Source organism: Bos mutus, chromosome 3 (genome assembly GCF_027580195.1).
Source record: "Bos mutus isolate GX-2022 chromosome 3, NWIPB_WYAK_1.1, whole genome shotgun sequence".
Lineage (NCBI taxonomy): Eukaryota > Metazoa > Chordata > Mammalia > Artiodactyla > Bovidae > Bos > Bos mutus.
In genome coordinates this window covers 112,390,394-112,406,837 of record NC_091619.1, presented here as the reverse complement: position 1 = coordinate 112,406,837, position 16,444 = coordinate 112,390,394, and the positions used below count along the sequence as shown (strand labels likewise).

The window sequence follows — 16,444 nt, the reverse complement described above, 5'->3', positions numbered from 1 at the left end:
CTTCCCCTAAGGTCACAGTTTTCTTAGTTCTCCTCACAGCCCTTACCTCCATCTGACCTGCAATGAACGCTGATCACGGTTATTGGCCCTTTCCCCACTAGCATGTGGGCTGCATGGGGACAGAGGCTACACTCCAGGCAGTATCTCTTAGTAACCCCTTTCCCCTGCCCTTCCAGAATCTTCTCAGGATTTCCCCTCCACCTTGGGGTCCCTTCTCAGAGCCCCCCATACACAACCATACTCGGAGTCCCATCACCCAACAGGCTCCATTCTCCTTTCTCCAATTCGTTCTTGGTCCACCTCGTGGCAGTGCAGGGCATGGCGTTAGGAATGGCTGGGGCTACTAGCGGCTGCAGGGACCTGCTGACCGACGGAGGGGAGGTGTCGGGGCTAAAACTAGTCTTGGTGGATGTGGACAGGTGACCTGAGACTACCCGGAGGAGTGGGGGCTCAGTGACTACGAAGTAAACAGCCTCGTTTGCTAGGACTGCATGACAGTCGGGTAGAGACCAAGGCAGGAATGGACCACAGACAAAATTGCCCTCTTCTTGGGAAATCGGAGCACGGCTGTTTCCGATGTAGTCTTTCTTCTGGGTGTTACATCCTCGAAGTGTTAGTCGCTCAGTTGTGTCCGACTCCTTGCAACCCCATGGACTGTAGCCCACCAGGCTCCTCTGTCCACGGGGGTTCTCCAGGCAAGAATACTGGAGTGGGTTGCCATTCCCTTTTCCAGGGGATCTTCCCCACCTGGGTCTCGCACACTGTGGGCAGATTCTATACCATCTGAGCCACCAGGGAAGTCCTAGGTCCTCAAAGACAACTACAAATACCATAACTTTCATGCCAACTATTACCATTCTCAATGTCAAAATCAACATCGTAAAGGACTGGAAATTTTATCTGAGCATCTTGGACCAGCTTAGAGAATATTCAGTAAAAACAGGATTAAGTCATTCATATTCAGACTAGTAGTGCTCAATTCTGGACATGGACAAGCAAAGAAAGAGCAGGACTAAGTTCTCCTCATTTGCGACCCCGTGGACTATACTGTCCATGGAATTCTCTAGGCCAGAATACTGGAGTGGGTAGCCATTCCCTTCTCCAGCGGATCTTCCTGACCCAGGAATCAAACCCAGGTCTCCTGCGTTGCAGGCAGGTTCTTTACCAGCTGAGCCATCAGGGAAACGACTTTCACTTACCTGATATAATCCAGGTGTGACAGGGATTTTTCCCTGTAAGAGCAAACCCCTCGTGCCTCCAGCTTTTCCACTAACAGTAGTTATCTGAGAATACGGGACCTAGAGGAATGCCGGCTGCCCTAACAGTGAACCCCACAGCCTCAGAGGCCAGGAGGTAAACTCTGGTTTGAAGGGGTCATTTGAGGACCTGTGTCCTCATTTAGGTCCCTGGAGTTCTTTCTGCTCAATTGGGAGAGCAGACGGGGTGCCCAGAAGGTTCGACAGGCCAGGCTGATGCCACCTATGGGTGGAGTCACTTGGCCACACCCACTTGAAGGGAGGCTGGGAAACACGAGATGGTGATATGGTTGGATGGCATCACTGACTCAGTGGACATGAGTTTGAGCAAACTCTGGGAGTTGGTAATGGACAGGGAGGCCTGGTGTACTGCAGTCCATGGGGTCGCAAAGAGTCGGACACGGCTGAGCGAACTGAACTGAACTGAGAAACACTTGAGCTGTTTGCTCAGGAAGGAAGTGGGTTTCAGTGAACCGAGTGGTCCTGTCCAGAGTAGCTTCCCATTGTAAAGATTCACCTCCCGCTGCCCCTCTGGCTTTTGCTTAAACTGAGCAGAGACCCTGCAGACAGATCCAGCTGGATTTCTTCCCCATCCTCCTAAGCAGACCACCGCCAAGGCCTCAGTATAGGGGGCCAGGCTGTGGGTTGAGCTGTTTTTCAAGGTCTGCTGGAAGTCCCATCCCCCAGCCTGTGAATGTGGCCTTGCTTGGAAATAAGGTCATTAAAGATCAGTGGCTCAGATGGTAAAGAATCTGCCTGCAATGCAGGAGACTTGAGTTTGTTACCTGAGTCGGGAAGTCACCCCGGAGAAGGGAATGGTTACCCATTCCAGTACGCTTGCCTGGAGAATCCCATGGTCAGAGGAGCCTGGCGGGCTACAGTCCATGGGGTCACAGAGTCGGACACGACTGAGCAACTAACACACACACACACACACACACAGAAGATCGAGTTAAGATGAGGTCACACTTGATTCGGGTGGGCCCTCTCCCATAACTGGGGTCCTTAAAGAGAGGTTTGGACAGGCACAGGGGGACGGCCATGGGACGTCCTGATCTTGGACTTCTGGCCTTGAGATCTGTGAGAAGACGGCACTCTGTGACAGCAGCTCCGGGCTAAAACCGCCACCTCTGCCGCTAGCCTGTGTATGTCAGGGGCCTCGCTGAGCCCCTTCTCAACTGCAAAATGGTGCAAGGTTCTGGCTGGCGGGGCTGGACTTGACAAACGCTGAGGGGTGATGAGGAGGGCAGAGGTGCGCTCAGAGGCTCTTGCCTGTTCAGCACACCCCAGGCCCAGGGAGGGGTCAGCCTCTGGTGGTCCCTGTGCCCCCTCAATGCTGCAGGCACCCTGTTCCCCTGGTCTGGCCTGGCTGGTGCCTGCTTACCCCTTGACCTTGGGCTCAAGTCACTTCTAAAGGAGGCTGGCCTCCTCCCCACCCTCCCCACCACCTCCAGGTGGGGCTGGGCTCCATCGCTTGCCCCCACCCCATTCCGTTCTCTCCCTGAGCTACATGGTATTCCGAAAGCGAGGTGAGGGCAGGGCCTCTGGGAGTCTGTCTTGCTCTAACCTGATGTCCACGCTCAGCTGTGTACGGTGGGTGTGGGATTGGCCAATTCCAGGTGCAAAAGACCGAGAAAAAGGCAAGCCATCTGCACCTTTGGGTACTCTGGGCCACACTTGATTCCCATTAGTCAGTAATGGCTGAGATTCCTATATTCCAAGAGCAATTAAATCAGCAGCAAGAAAACAAGAGCCTCACTAACCCAAATGTCACCCTGCCATCTATGTCATGTCCCCTTGACCATGGCGGGAGGCAGAGGGGGAAACGGGACATGGCTCTGTGCATAGATACACTAGGCTTTGTGCTTTATTTAAAGTCTGGTTGGGTACAGAAAAACACGCACACACAGTTAAGTTAAAATATCCAAAGAAAATTTACTGCAACTTTCATACAATTGAATTTGTGCTACAAGACACGTTGCATAGGAAACTATTTAAAGCCCCTGAGGAAAAAAATCTCCATATTTAAGGTGCGACTGGTTTTGTTTCTTCTTTGGGGAAAAGTGAGAGATGCTCTCTGGGAAGACTGAAGGCAGAGAGTGGAGCGCAGAATGTAAGATGATTTCGTGGGATGATGGGGAGGGGAATCGTGGGGTGTCTCGGTTTTTGCAGCATAAAATCTGTAATGTTTTTTGTTGTTGTTGTTGTTGTTGTTGTTTTCTAGCTGTGGGTTTTCTGAATTGGAATCAATAGCTGTAGAAGAATGTTTTAGCCCAAAAAGGGATTTACATGGATTATACTAAGTAATTAACGCGCTTCCAGCAAGCAGATTTAGAGAATGAGATTCCGGAATCCCAGATGGTGCATCGCTCCTGTAAGCACGGCGCGTGTCCCGGCACCTTCCCGGGCATCGACTCTATTGATCTTCCAGATGTTTCTTCTCGCCCATCCCTCACTTTCTTCCGAGATGATGTAACCACATGCGACTGCAGAATTCAGCCCAGCAAGGTGATCTCCAGCTATCAAGCCATCAAGGCAACCGTCAGCCAAGGCTCAGATTTTACGTGAGAACATTTTCAGACAATGGTCACCCTGCTCAGATAATCTTCATGCTCTTTTTGTCTTTAAAGATTTCCCTATGCTCTTTATTTCCAAGGAAAGGAGAGACAGACAGACAAGGAGGGGAGAAGGGCTCCATTTCAGGTGAAGTGGAGTTTGGCAAATGCCAGCAGGCGTCTCTGGACATCAGCATAGGGTGTGCTTGTGGTGATGTGCTCTCTGTGCCCAGAAGAGAGGCTGTAAGCTCTGCAGCAAGCATTCCCTGCCCCCGGGAGAGGCTGGGCGAGGCCTCTCAGAGCTGCAGGGACCACTTGGCTCCGGGTGGCGAAGGGCACACAGGCAGGGGCTCAGAAAGTCTTCCCCTGTGTCATGGCCGATACTTCCTGCAACACAAGGCCAGGGTTGGAAGGTAATAAAAACAGGAGGGAAGAGTAGGACCAGGACAGCCTCAGAAAGAACGGGCGGGCACCGACTGGACTCGTTTACTGAGACACCACGTTTCTATTTGATTTCTTTTTCACAAGTACACAGCCAAGAAGGTCTGGCACTTGAGCAAGTGTCTTCCCGTGCTCAGTGGTGAAATTCAAAGTGTGTCCGACAACCAGAAACGCTCCCACAACCCTTAAATACATATATACATCTGTCACATAATTTAAAAAGGTCTTCATAGAACATAAAAACCTCAACACTATCTGATCCTAAGAAGTGTTTTCTTCTTTTAATTTAGGGTCCAGTAAAAAATTAGATAACCACCTTTCTGGTACGCCCTACCCCCATACTTTAAAAAAAAAACAAAAACTGATTTTAAATTTAAATTTATACTTAACAAATAGAAACCTATTTGATTGGCAACTACCTGCAGTAGAAATTCCCTTCGGGCCTCCCCCACGATGGAGAAGGCAGGTGGAACATCATATGTGTGCTTGGTCCTGGGTGAGGGTCCAGTGGGGAGGGCCCCTGGGTCTGTCTGAGCAGCTGACCCTCCCTCCCTCCCCAGTGCCATATGCCCGCCCGGGCATCTGGGGCAGACGGAGGGTCCGTGCCCCAGAGCAGCAGGAGGTCGGGGACCTGTTCAAATCACGAAGTCATCATGGTCCACGGGACTGAAGGCGGAGGCCCGCAGGATGTCCAGGGAGTTCACCAGGATCAGGGTCCCCGTGAGGTGCTTCCAGCGCTTGGTGATGGGGTTCTTCATCTTGTCCAGGCCGATGTGCAGTTCCTGGATGACATCCCGGTAGCTGTCCCCAATCTGGTGGCTCCAGGTGAGGAGAAAGTCGTAGGCGGGCTTCCACATGGCCTGGATGGTGCGGTCGTCCAAAACCAAGAGAGAGAGCAGAGATTAGGAGACAGTGAGAGAGCTGGTCCGAGTTACCTCTCCTAGTACCAGCATCATGAACCCCAAAGCAGTCGACCCTGTCCTGGGCTAGCACATTTCAGAGGGAAGAAGGCACTTTGCGTGAGAGCAGGTGGGCAGTGCTGAGAGTCAATTCCTAGGTAGGTTGATAAGAAGTCCAGGGTCCCCGAGAAAGAGAGAGGGGTCTGAGGCTCTCTAGGAGAAAAGGACAAACTTTTTTTTTCCTACTTTGCTTTGTCTTAGTCAATATAACAAAGTATCCTGCTCAAGTTCATGTTTCTTCCTAACAAGAACCCTCTGACTAATCTTGTTATCTTAAGATGTTTATTGTGGGAGTGGGTCTGGTTAAGGCCTTGCTGTTGTCAGCTCTCGTCTTAACCTGGGAGTGGGTCTGGTAAAAGTATATATGGCCTTGGTAAGACTAGTGAGTGGGGGACGCTCTTCGTCCCCCTTCTGAAGTCTATGTCAGAAGATTCCTCTGTCCTTTTCATACTTTAATAAAACTTTGCTATACAAAAGCTCCTGAGTGATCAAGCCTGGTGCCTGGTCCCTAAATCTTCTTCTTCGGAGATCATGAATCCAACACCGTTCACTGTAAGCTATCAGTACCACGTACTGGCCAAGCCAACAGAAGGGGCCTCTTTCCTTCCAACCCCATAGCACTTTCCATTTATTTAGAAACTCGCCACGTCAATAAAGGATGCCCTTATCCTGGGGACTTCCTGCTTCCTAGGTCTTGAGAGCCTTTCTGTCTTTCCAGAAGCTTAAAGTGACCTCCACAAAACAAGTGAGAAAACAGACTCTCTGAGCAGGGACCCAACCAGCCTTGGCTGAAGCCGGCAACATACAAGGATCTGTCCACCCCTCCCTGTGTGGGGCAGAGCCCCATCATCCTGCGTCCTCCAATCGGGCCAAAGGTAATTTAAGATCAGGATCAGCAAGGGACTGGCAGTTCCGAGGATGCCGTTCCAATGTCCCACCTGAGAGCAGAGCAGCCTCACCACCACCCAGGGCCTGGCTGCCAACTAAGGATCCCGATAAGGATGGACATGCTCCCTCTCATCGAGAGCCTCCTCTGCATTGAGCACTTGCCTTCACACTTCATCATCTGTCCTCCTAAAAATGCTCTAATGTAGACGCTGTCACCACTGCATTTGACAGGTGGAGGGAAGGGCAGCCGGGCTCACCTCGCTGTCCACCACCCCGTTCCTGTCCCGGTGGGGAGACTCGTACGCGTCCATCTGCTGCTTGGACACCTTGGCGAGCTTCTCGGCCAGCTCCCGCCAGCGCTGCGCCACCTCGACCGCCGTGGTCAGGAGCACGAAGTCTTGGATGAGTCTGACCACCAGGCCCTGGCAGTCCATCTTCAGTAAGGCCTGAGGAGGAAGGGGCGGGGATGAGGCAGGGCTGAGGGCAGGCTCTGGGATCCCAGGAAGCTGGCCCTGCAGAGACCACGTGCTGGCTCCCTGGATGCTGTGTGGCCTGAGCAAACCCTCTGCTGGAACCCACGATCGCAGGATGTACTGGGCCCCCCGCCTGCACATCCTCGCCCTCCTGTAAATCACGCAGGGTCTTTGCAGATGGAACCAGATATCCTGTGGCCCTGGTGGAATGGGGTGCCTGCCCCTCTTCCAGTGACTGGTGTCCTTATGCGGAGAGAAACAGACACGCAGAGAAAGAGGGAAGACTGGAGGTAGGGACAGGGTGATGCAACCGCAGCACTGGAGCCCCCAGGAGCTGGGAGAGCGGCACGACAGACCCCCGCAGAGCCCCCAGAGAAGCCAGCCCTGCGACAGCCCCAGAACAGAGGCAGGATGAACCTCAACTGCTTGGAGCCTCCCAGCCTGCGGTCCTTCCACTCGGTAGCCCGGGACACGGACGGGTGGGGTGGGTGAGATGACGGCTGTTCGTGTATTCCCACTGCCACTGGGGAAACTGGAGAAGTGATGCGCTTGACCCAGACGGCCAGTGCAGGACGGCCAGGGCGCAGAGCAGGACAAGCTGCCGTCAGCGGGTGGGGAGCCTGACTCACAGAAGAGGCGCGAGCAGGGGGTTCAGATTGGGACCTGGCGTGCAGAGCAAGATCTGGGACCCTTGGGTTCTGGAGACACACGAAAGGCTGGGATACAGGGAGGCTGAGAGAGGCCAAACCATCAAGAGTCTCCAGAATCGATGGGACCCCCACCCTTGTCACAACTGTGAGAGATGAGCAACGTGTCTCTGCACAGGGCTAACTAACCGTGGAGGGACTGGGGGGTCAGGAGGAGAGAAGTGTTGTCAGCTGGGAAGGAGGCAACGGGCAGATTCCCAGGCCACGTCCCCGCGTGACCCGGACAGCATGTGGCCCCACCTTGGATGTCATCCCCCACCCAGGTGAGGGGCTGGCCCATCGGGGCAGGCTTTTAACACAGGGCTTGCTGCTCTGGGGTTCTGTGCAGCCCAGGCTGGAGGCGCGGTTCACACTAATGTTTCTGGCTTAAAGAAATGAAGCCACATCAGTATCACAAACCCACAGGTCTACTGTCCCCACACGTCACCCCAAGCCACACGGACGTCTGCTGGGTGTCGGGCTGTGGGCCCCACGGAGCCGGCACAGAGTGTGTGACTGTGGGCGGCCAGGATGCAGCCCTGGCAGGAGGAGAAGACTCGGTGAGGACCAGACCCACCTGGGCCATGGAGCCAAGGCTCACCCCAACCTCATTCACCCAGCAGATCCCTAGATTACAGCCTAACAGCTGCAGAAGGGAGCCTCCGGGGCCCCAGCGATGGGGTCTGAGATGCCCTGGTGCCCTCGGACATCGAGGATGCGACTGAAGAGACGCTGAGACCAGGCCCTGCCTCCTTTCTGTCCCTGAACGCTCTGTCCAAGCACCTGAGGCTGTAACTTCAAGGCTCCACAGAAAAAGTGCTAAAAACATCAAGACACCTACCAGCCAACCCCTCCCCAGCTGAGCCAAACACATCTTTCTCTTCAAACATTTTGTGAAGCTGCAGGCAGCCTGGCATCCGAGCAAGGTCAGTCTGCTGGGCTGCTACTTGAAAAAACGCAGCTATTTTAGACTGAGCGTTCTCATTGAAGTACATTTATTTGGGGGAACTTAACAAAATGAATGGATGGTGACTTTGGGCAAAGGGGCTCCCTGAATGTATAAGCATCTCAATCTTTACCTTTAAAACACAAGCTCATTCTGAGGCTGTCCAGGGTCCAAAGGCTTAGCAACTGGCTTTAAGGTGGGAAACCAGAAGGGAGGACCATGTGGTCCTTTTCTGATTTTTGTCTTTATAAACAAACTGCCATCACTGAGTCCTTCCGGTGAGCTGGGCACGGGGCTCATCTACTCCCCAGAAGCCCCATGGAGAGAAGCCAAGCTCACCCCAGTTTGCAGATAAAGTTGAGAGGACAGGGGTCCAGTGTTGGAGCTGGTCTGGCCTCCAGGCAGCCTGTGCCCGGCTCCCACTCACTGTGTGGGCTGCGTGGTGTCTGATTTATAGACCCCGTAGACACTGGGTGACTTGTCCAGGATCCCATAGCTCGAGGGGACAGGAGTGCTGCGTGGTGTCTGATTTATAGACCTCGTAGACGCTGGGTGGCCTGTCCAGGGCCCCACAGCTTGAGGGGAGGCAAGTAAGACTTCCCGGCGCTCAGGCCAATGACTTGCCAGCTCTGTGGGCACCACGTGACTTCAGGACCCGTGCATGAGGCTTCAGCGCGATGATTCAGACATTTCAGAAACTGGTCTCTTTGAACTTAGATATCTTCAAGTGACATTGTTTGAAGAAAATTAAATGTTTACTAGATTTGTACTGCAGAACCTGGTATGGGGAGGATGTGTGATATATTGGTAGAATTCAGGATTTAAATTCTTTTGCTTGAATAATAATAATAATAATAATAATAAAAAAAACAAGGTCCTACTGTACAGCTCAGGGAACTAGAGCAAATACTCTCTGATAAACCATAAGAAATATGAAAAAGAATGTCTCTCTATATATGTATAACTGAATCACTTTGCTGTGCAGCAGAAATTAACACAACACTGTAAATCAACTATATTTGAATAATAAAAAAAGTAAAAAAAAAACTTTTGGCGTGGTGTGGTTTGAGCCCAGATGCACAGCGGAGGCAGGGCCCCTGCTAGCCAAGCCTGCTGTTCTGAGAAGGAGCCGGCCGACCCCCCGTGACAACGGTCCCTCCCAGGCTTCCGCATAGCGTCCCGGCAGCGCGTGTGTGCTCAGCTGCCTGGCTCCGCAAGCGGCCTGTTTTCCAGGTAACAGAACACCCAGAGTCCCCTGCTTCTGCTTCGGGGATCCCTGGTGGGGGTGATCAAAGCTGCTCTCTCCTCAGGGTACAGCGCACAGGGACAAAGGTCCTGAGAAGCTCAGCCCCTCTCTCTGGCCTCTGAGCAGCTACAGCTGCCCACACCATCTTCAAGGGGTAGTTCTTACATTTTCCCCCCACCCCGAAGGATGCATTTTGGGTGCTCACCAAATCTCAGAAATAAAATTTTCTCAGCTGCAGGGGTCTGGTTCTGGAACCTTTTCCCTGTGGCACCTCTTTAATTTCTGCACACACAAGTTAACACAGGTAATAGCAGAGAACAGAACACACCCAATGAAACAAAGCACAAAACCGGCCCCAGCTTGACTCTCAGTAGCTGGAGTGACCGTGCCTTAGGTCAGGGTGGCCAAGCTTGCTCTGTAGGGCCAGACAGGATCTGTTTTTGGCTCTGCAGGCAGGGGGTCTCTGCCTTGGCTGCGTGACTGCGGTGGGGCGAGAGAGTAGCACAGACAGCACTTGAACGAGTGGACAGGGCTGCGTTCCAGTAAAACTTCCCTTAGGAAAACAGGTGGCCCTCGGGCCAGGGTGCCAATCCCCGTTTGAAAAGACATTCTTATGAGAATACGACAAAGCATCATTCTGCGGTATGCTCATTCCAAGCTTCCATTCCAGAGGTTCAAACACCAGAAGGGCGGTCACCATGGCAACCCTGCTCCTCCCTGTGTCAGTGCCCTTGGGGCTTCGGGACCACCTGGCAGGAAAGAGCCCAGAAACCTCCATAAGTGCACAGCTGGTAGGTAGCTGCATCCGCTTCTCGGGGAGAAGGTGGTTTTGCTCCCTTTTCAGAGAATTCCTTCATCCCAACCTTTCCAGCCCCAACTCTCCCTGATCTCAACACTCCCCTCATTTCCATTCGCTTCTCCAGGTTCTCAGTGTTGATTTCCCCTACAACCTTACTCCTAAAACCACCACCTGCCTAGACTTGTATTCTTACAGCAACTTTCTCTTTTTTCAGAGAAACTCCAAGAGCCCACAGCATCCTTCCCTCTAGCTCCTGGACTCCCACCGCCACCACCCGTGACTCCTGGTCACCCACCCTGACGGCTTCGCTCCTGGTGGCCCCAGGACCAGTTCTGATTGCTGGCTTAGGCCCCTTCAGGGGAGGCCGCCCTGCCCACAGCCTGGTTCCTCCTGTAGTTCCAGCCAACTCTCGCTCCTTCCCTCCCAGCCCGGAGGACAGACTTGCCGCTCCCTCAGGGTGTAACCCCCAGAGTCAAGAATAATCTCTTACACTGAAAGAGTGTTGCTAAATGAAGACACTTCCAGTTCTTACAGAGCTAGGTTCCTGAGGGTTCTGTCTGCCACCCTCCATACACACGCACACACACACACACGAGATGGCCATCACCCAAATCTTCACAGTCCTCGAGTATGAGCCAAACCCTTCCCTCCACTCACTGTAGTCGCCACGTCCTGGAACAAATACACAGCAGTGTTTCCCACCTGGATTTTCAACCACACTCAGAAAACTCTTCCCCAGACCCACAAAGTGTGTCAAAAGCAGCATTAATGCCTTAAAAACAGAAGGACACACTCTGTCATTTCTTACTCTCACGCGTGCTGCATGTTCAGTCACTCAGACGTGTCCAACTCTTTCGCGACCTCCTGGATTGTAGCCTGCCAGTCTCCTCTGTCCATGGGATTTCCCAGGCAAGAATAGTGCAGTGGGTTGTCATTTCCTTCTCCAGGGGATCTTCTTGACCCAGGGATCGAATTCATATCTCCTGCATTGGCAGGTGGGTTCTTTACCCCTGAGCCACCTGTGGAAGCCCTCTCACCCTCAAAAAACAAAACTAAATCCCAGATGTGGGAACCCAAGGGTCAAAAAGGCGAGAAGGGTGCACACCCATCAGCAGGGGCCATTCAGTCCGGTCACTGCAGAGACAGAGATGGACACCAGTGGGCTTTTAAATCATCCCCCGTCACTCTCAGGCCTTGCTCGCCTCAATGTGACCCCGCTGCCATGGCCAACGCTGGCTCCTCCTTCTCTGCAGGGTGCCTGCAGCTGGCAGAATGTTGTCACGAAATGGAAGGGACAAGCCTGCAGAGTCACGGGGCTGGGACTTTCCTCGGAGCAGTGTTGGTAATGGTGAGATCAGGCACCACCGCCTTCTTGGAGATAGAGGACCAGAGCATCTGCCCAGCTGGGGGTGGCAGCTCCGCACAGACCCAGAGCCGCCTGCTCACGTGCTCCAGGGGGAGGAGCTGACCACAGACAGTGCAGGGCAAACCCAGGGAACGGAGGAAGACCCATGGTGTCTACCCTGCAGACCGCTAACACAGGCTGCTTTGGAAGACGGGCCCGGAGTGGGGGCTTTCTGCTGCTGTTTCTCAGGACTGGCAAATAACAATGCAAGAAGAGCATCCGCCGTCTTCACAAACAGAAATGCCAATGAGGACTATCTTCATTTTGGAAAAAAACCAAACCTGGGATGAGCCACAGCAGCGGGCCAGGCCCAGGACCCCGGGGGACTCTGAAGGTCGGCATGGCTGTGCAGGTGGCCTGGGAACTGCCCCTCTGGGCCACAGCACAGACCCGGGGCCATCCGACCCCCACGCAGCATGGCAGGATGGAGAGAAAGCCCAGGGCTGCCTCGCTGGCTGCCCGCCTTCTTGCCAAGGTGGGCCAGGTCTGAAGGCTAAGAGTGGGGCAGGGGTGGGGGGGGCACTGACTGTCAGCCATGTGGCTCGGAGGCTGGGAGGTGACAAGGCACAACAACACACCTGGGTGGGTCCCCAAGGAGAAGCACACACCTGGGTCCCCTTCCCGTCCCCTGAAACACTTACCCCATCCCCTGGCCCAATGCTCAAGGAAGAAAGCACGAGCGTCATCCAGCCTGGGCCAGCCCCACCGTCAGCACGTGGCCATCTAGACTCAGCCCAGCCTCTGGCCTCCCCTGGCCTCTGGTGCTACCCCACTCCCTCCCCCCCTGCACCCAACAGCCCCTCTCTGCTGGGTGGGCCGCGGCCCATCCCCCGTGTCAGCCCCTCTCTGCTGGGTGGGCCACGGCCCACCCCCCGTGTCAGCCCTCCCCCCACACTTGCCTTTCCCTGGCCCACTCACGTCAAGGGGATCTTTTCTTCAGGGCCCATCACTGATCTGTCCTGCACTCCTGTGGGTGTTCACTCCGCATCTCCCTCAAGGAAAGGTGCAACACCCTACCCTCAAATAAGGGCACAGCAGACACCAGAGACATGTTTCAGGAACATGGAGTACCAACTCCCGCCCTGGACGGGGCAGCTCTTCCCAGCTCTGTTAGAAGCTGCGGCCATACGCCTGCCACCAGCTCCCCCTGGCCTGTTTCTGACAACAGAACTTGACTTCAGAAGCTCTTCAAGTATGTGGTGCCTATTCCAGGATCTTCCTAAGCCACAAGTTCCGCCAGCCAAAGCGATCGTCCGGGGGGTTCATTCAATGCTCTCTCATGCCTGGGGATGCTCCGCGAGCTCCATCCGTCCTGGCTACCCTCCTCGGGGTCAGCGTCTCACCTCCCCCCAGGGGGGTTCACTCAATGCTCTCTCATGCCTGGGGATGCTCCGTGAGCCCCGTCCGTCCTGGCTACCCTCCTCGGGGTCAGCGTCTCACCTCCCCCCACTCTATTGATGGTCGGGGGTGGCGGTAGCATCACCGTGTTGGACAGCCATCGTTTGTCACAGACAGGCAGGGCCTCTGCTGGAGAGCTGGGCAGGCCGGGGACAGAGGGGTGCTTTCCACGGTGGTCACACCGTGCGGGTGAGACAGGGCTGCAGAAACAGCCGGAGACCGTAGTTACATAAGGTGCTGCTGGGCCAGCTCTGATATTGAACAGATGCACGAAAATGGCGAAAGAGCAAGTGGAACCAGAGAACAGAAACACACCTGACCTCAGGAGACTGCGTCCAGGTCAGATCCTCAGCCTGCGTGACTCATTCATTCGCTCACTCCTCATTCACTCACGTATTCACTCATTCATCGAATGTCTGGGTGTTTCCTGCGTGCCAGCATGGCTTCCCTCGTGGAGTTCATATCCAATTAGCCTAATGATAAGGACCGTGAATACGAGTGAACAAGAGCATTCCGGATTTGAGAAAGCACCATGAGGACGAAGCCACAATAACCCAGGGAGCCTGGCGCAGGGACCCAGAGGCGCCAGGTCGCTTCATCGAGGGCGGCAGGAAAGGTCTGGCAAGGACATCTGAGCCGGGACCTGAAGGACATAAAACGCAGCCACGTGAAACTGGAGTGGAGAGAATTCCAGGCAGAGGGAACAGCACATGCAGAGGCCCGGGCAGGGGCAGCCAGGTGTATCCAAGACACGGAGAAACGGCCACCGGTACAGCTGGTGTGCAGCGGCAGGTACGACCCCCAGCGGTGGGCCCCGCGGGGCCGGACAACTCAGTCCTTGGTTCCTTTATCCTTCTCATCTGCCTGCAAATTTACTGTCTGAAAACCTTCACCACTTTTAATTCATTCAATCACTGCTTCCAAACCAAGGAGTCATAACTGAACAGAAAGCTACCTTCAAAACGAGAGGGGTGGGGAAGAGGTGGTCTGCCTGGGACAGGGCTGGAGAGAGGGGGGTGGGTGAAATCAGCCACCGAGGCCACAGGAAGCCTGACCGCCCAGTGATTTGTTAAGTCCCTGGAAATAAAACACCTGGTTTCCAGCGACTCCCCAGACACGCTGGGATAAATCAGCCTGTAGTTTCTAGAAGTTTGGCCAACCATTCAAACCTGCCAGCCCACAAGATGAGGCGATAGGAGAGGAGCCGGGGAGGGGCGGGAGAGGGGAAACACTGCTAAACCAGTTCCACTGCGGCACCACAAATCCAACCTTGTCCCGGCGCCACGCTCCTGCGAAGGTCAGGTTTCATTTCCTCCTTGCCTGGGAGTCCTGGTGGGTGTGGGGCTGGCAGGGGATGGGGGGAGGACCGAGTTGCACACGGAACCCCTCTCCCCTCCCGACTAACCCAAGGAAGCTTCCCGAAAAACCCGCTCTCAGGGCAAGCTCCCCAAGTTGAACAAAAAGATGAAAAGAAATGAAATGGAAGTTGGAAGTTGAGCGCCACCTCCTCAGTCCGCCCAGGTTCATTCATCCTGCCCCATTCAAGGTGAGCGATTTCCAGCTGTGAGGAAGGAACAATTAAATACCCTTCATGGTTCATGAATGCACATCATTCCACCATCATGGAGAATCCCTGCTGGTGGCTCTCTCCCGCCCCCCTGTACGGGGTCCATCCACGAGGGCACCATGAAACTCAGGCTGGACACAAACTGCGAGAATTGATCTCACAGGTGGGCTGGCAGGATGAGCCCTGAAGGGGGGCCCTGGCTCCTTGCTGTGCAGGACCCCCATCCAGGGCCTGGGCAGGTTCCTCTGTTGCCCATCCCCCTCACCTCGTCCCCACCCCTGTTGCCATGACAACGGGCTTCCTCCCCACTGAAGCTGCCATCAGTGATGGATGCCCTCAGTGACCTCCTGGTTGCCACCTCCAGGTCTGGTGTCCCTCCCGTGGGCAAAGTCAGGCTCTTATCCCGTTCCGTGTGTCTGGCACTTTGTATTACTGTGGGGCTACTGTCAAGGGGTCTTTCTTGATGCCTTGCTTCCTGTTAGGCTGCCGTTCACGCTCCCTGCAGCAGGGGCCATGCCCCCGAGGACATACCCCTTCTGCGTCCCCCAGCCCCAGAGGGCAGCACGGGATGTGAATGCAACACTTCCATCCACGCACACACCCTCACACCCACACAAACAGGCCGGGCCCATCCATTCCAACAGGCACACACTCAGAATGGCAGGTGCTGGGGGAAGGAGGGGAGTTGAGGTGGCAGAAATGCAGGGGCGCTGGGAGTCATACCTTACAGGGCTTAGGAGGTGAAAAGGGCTGAGTGGAATGGGCAGAACGAGGGGGAAAAAAAGGCTATGACCGAGTCACGGGCTTCCCACGGGAACAAAAACCAGTGGCGTGTTCGTATCGGGGGACGGGCAAGGGAACTGAGTCGGCTTCTGTTACACAAAGAATCAACAGAATGTCTGCTGGCATTAATTCAATCAGCAATGCCCAAAAGGCATCAAGCTTCTCCCAGGTAACTGCACTGGCAGTTAGAGTGACCAGTGCAGAGCCCGGGCCTGTTGGAAGCTGTGAATGGGTAAGGAAGGTGCTTTCCGGTTGGTTTATAAGCTCTAACCAGCAGGGGGGGCTCTAACTGCCCCCCCTCTTTACTTAGGATTCCAGTTCCCAGCTGTGCTGGCAAAACAGAGGCGGTCCTCACTTGTTTCCTGAAGGAAATCAACCCTGAATGTTCACTGGAAGGACTGATGTTGAAGCCCCAAGAATACTTTGGCCACCTGATGTGAAGAGCCGGCTCACTGGAAAAGACCCTGATGCTAGGAAAGATTAAGGGCAGGAGAAGAACGGGACGACAGAGGATGTGATGGTTGGATGGCATCATCGACTCGATGGACATGAGTTTGAGCAAGCTCCGGGAGATAGTGAAGAACGAGGAAGCCTGGGGTGCTGCAGTCCATGGGAGTGGCAGACAGTTGGGAGTGGCAGACAGTTGGACGTGACAACCACTGAACAACAACAATAACAACCACAACGTCACCCCAAATCAAACAGAAGCAAAAAGGAGGAAGAGGAAATGATACTGAGGAGGGCAGAACCTTCAGGTAAGGCCCAGAGAGAAAAATTCACATTGTGATCAAGTCAGACTTTGGGGCAGTGGTTCACCAAACCTTCACGTCACAGGTCCCACTGGATCTGACGAAAGGATGGATCTCCTCCCAGGAGATCTAAACAGGAGCGGGTGGACACAGGGCCCCCTTGTGCCCCAACCCCCGCAGCGGCAGGGGGAGATGCATTCTGGACCTCCCAGCTCACAAATTCAGCGGGAGGAGCCCTGAACGACCCTCACGCCCCGGTGGTGCTGAGCTGCTTGGGGCTCCCCTCCCCGAGG

General features: G+C 54.5%; 1 protein-coding gene across 7 annotated transcripts in view; it reads right to left on the bottom strand.

Annotated features, from left to right (window-relative positions):
* Positions 1-3,166: 3,166 nt before the first annotated feature.
* Positions 3,167-16,444, bottom strand: part of SH3BP4 (SH3 domain binding protein 4) — a 98,600-nt gene continuing 85,322 nt past the window's right edge. For all 7 annotated transcript variants that reach the window (XM_070368533.1, XM_070368532.1, XM_070368531.1 and 4 more), the window contains 2 exons: positions 6,357-6,545; positions 3,167-5,112 (listed from right to left, as the gene is read on the bottom strand). In XM_070368533.1, the coding sequence (XP_070224634.1) occupies positions 4,888-5,112; positions 6,357-6,545 (414 nt within the window). In that variant the 3' untranslated portion in view covers positions 3,167-4,887. The remainder of the gene's footprint in view (positions 5,113-6,356; positions 6,546-16,444) is intronic.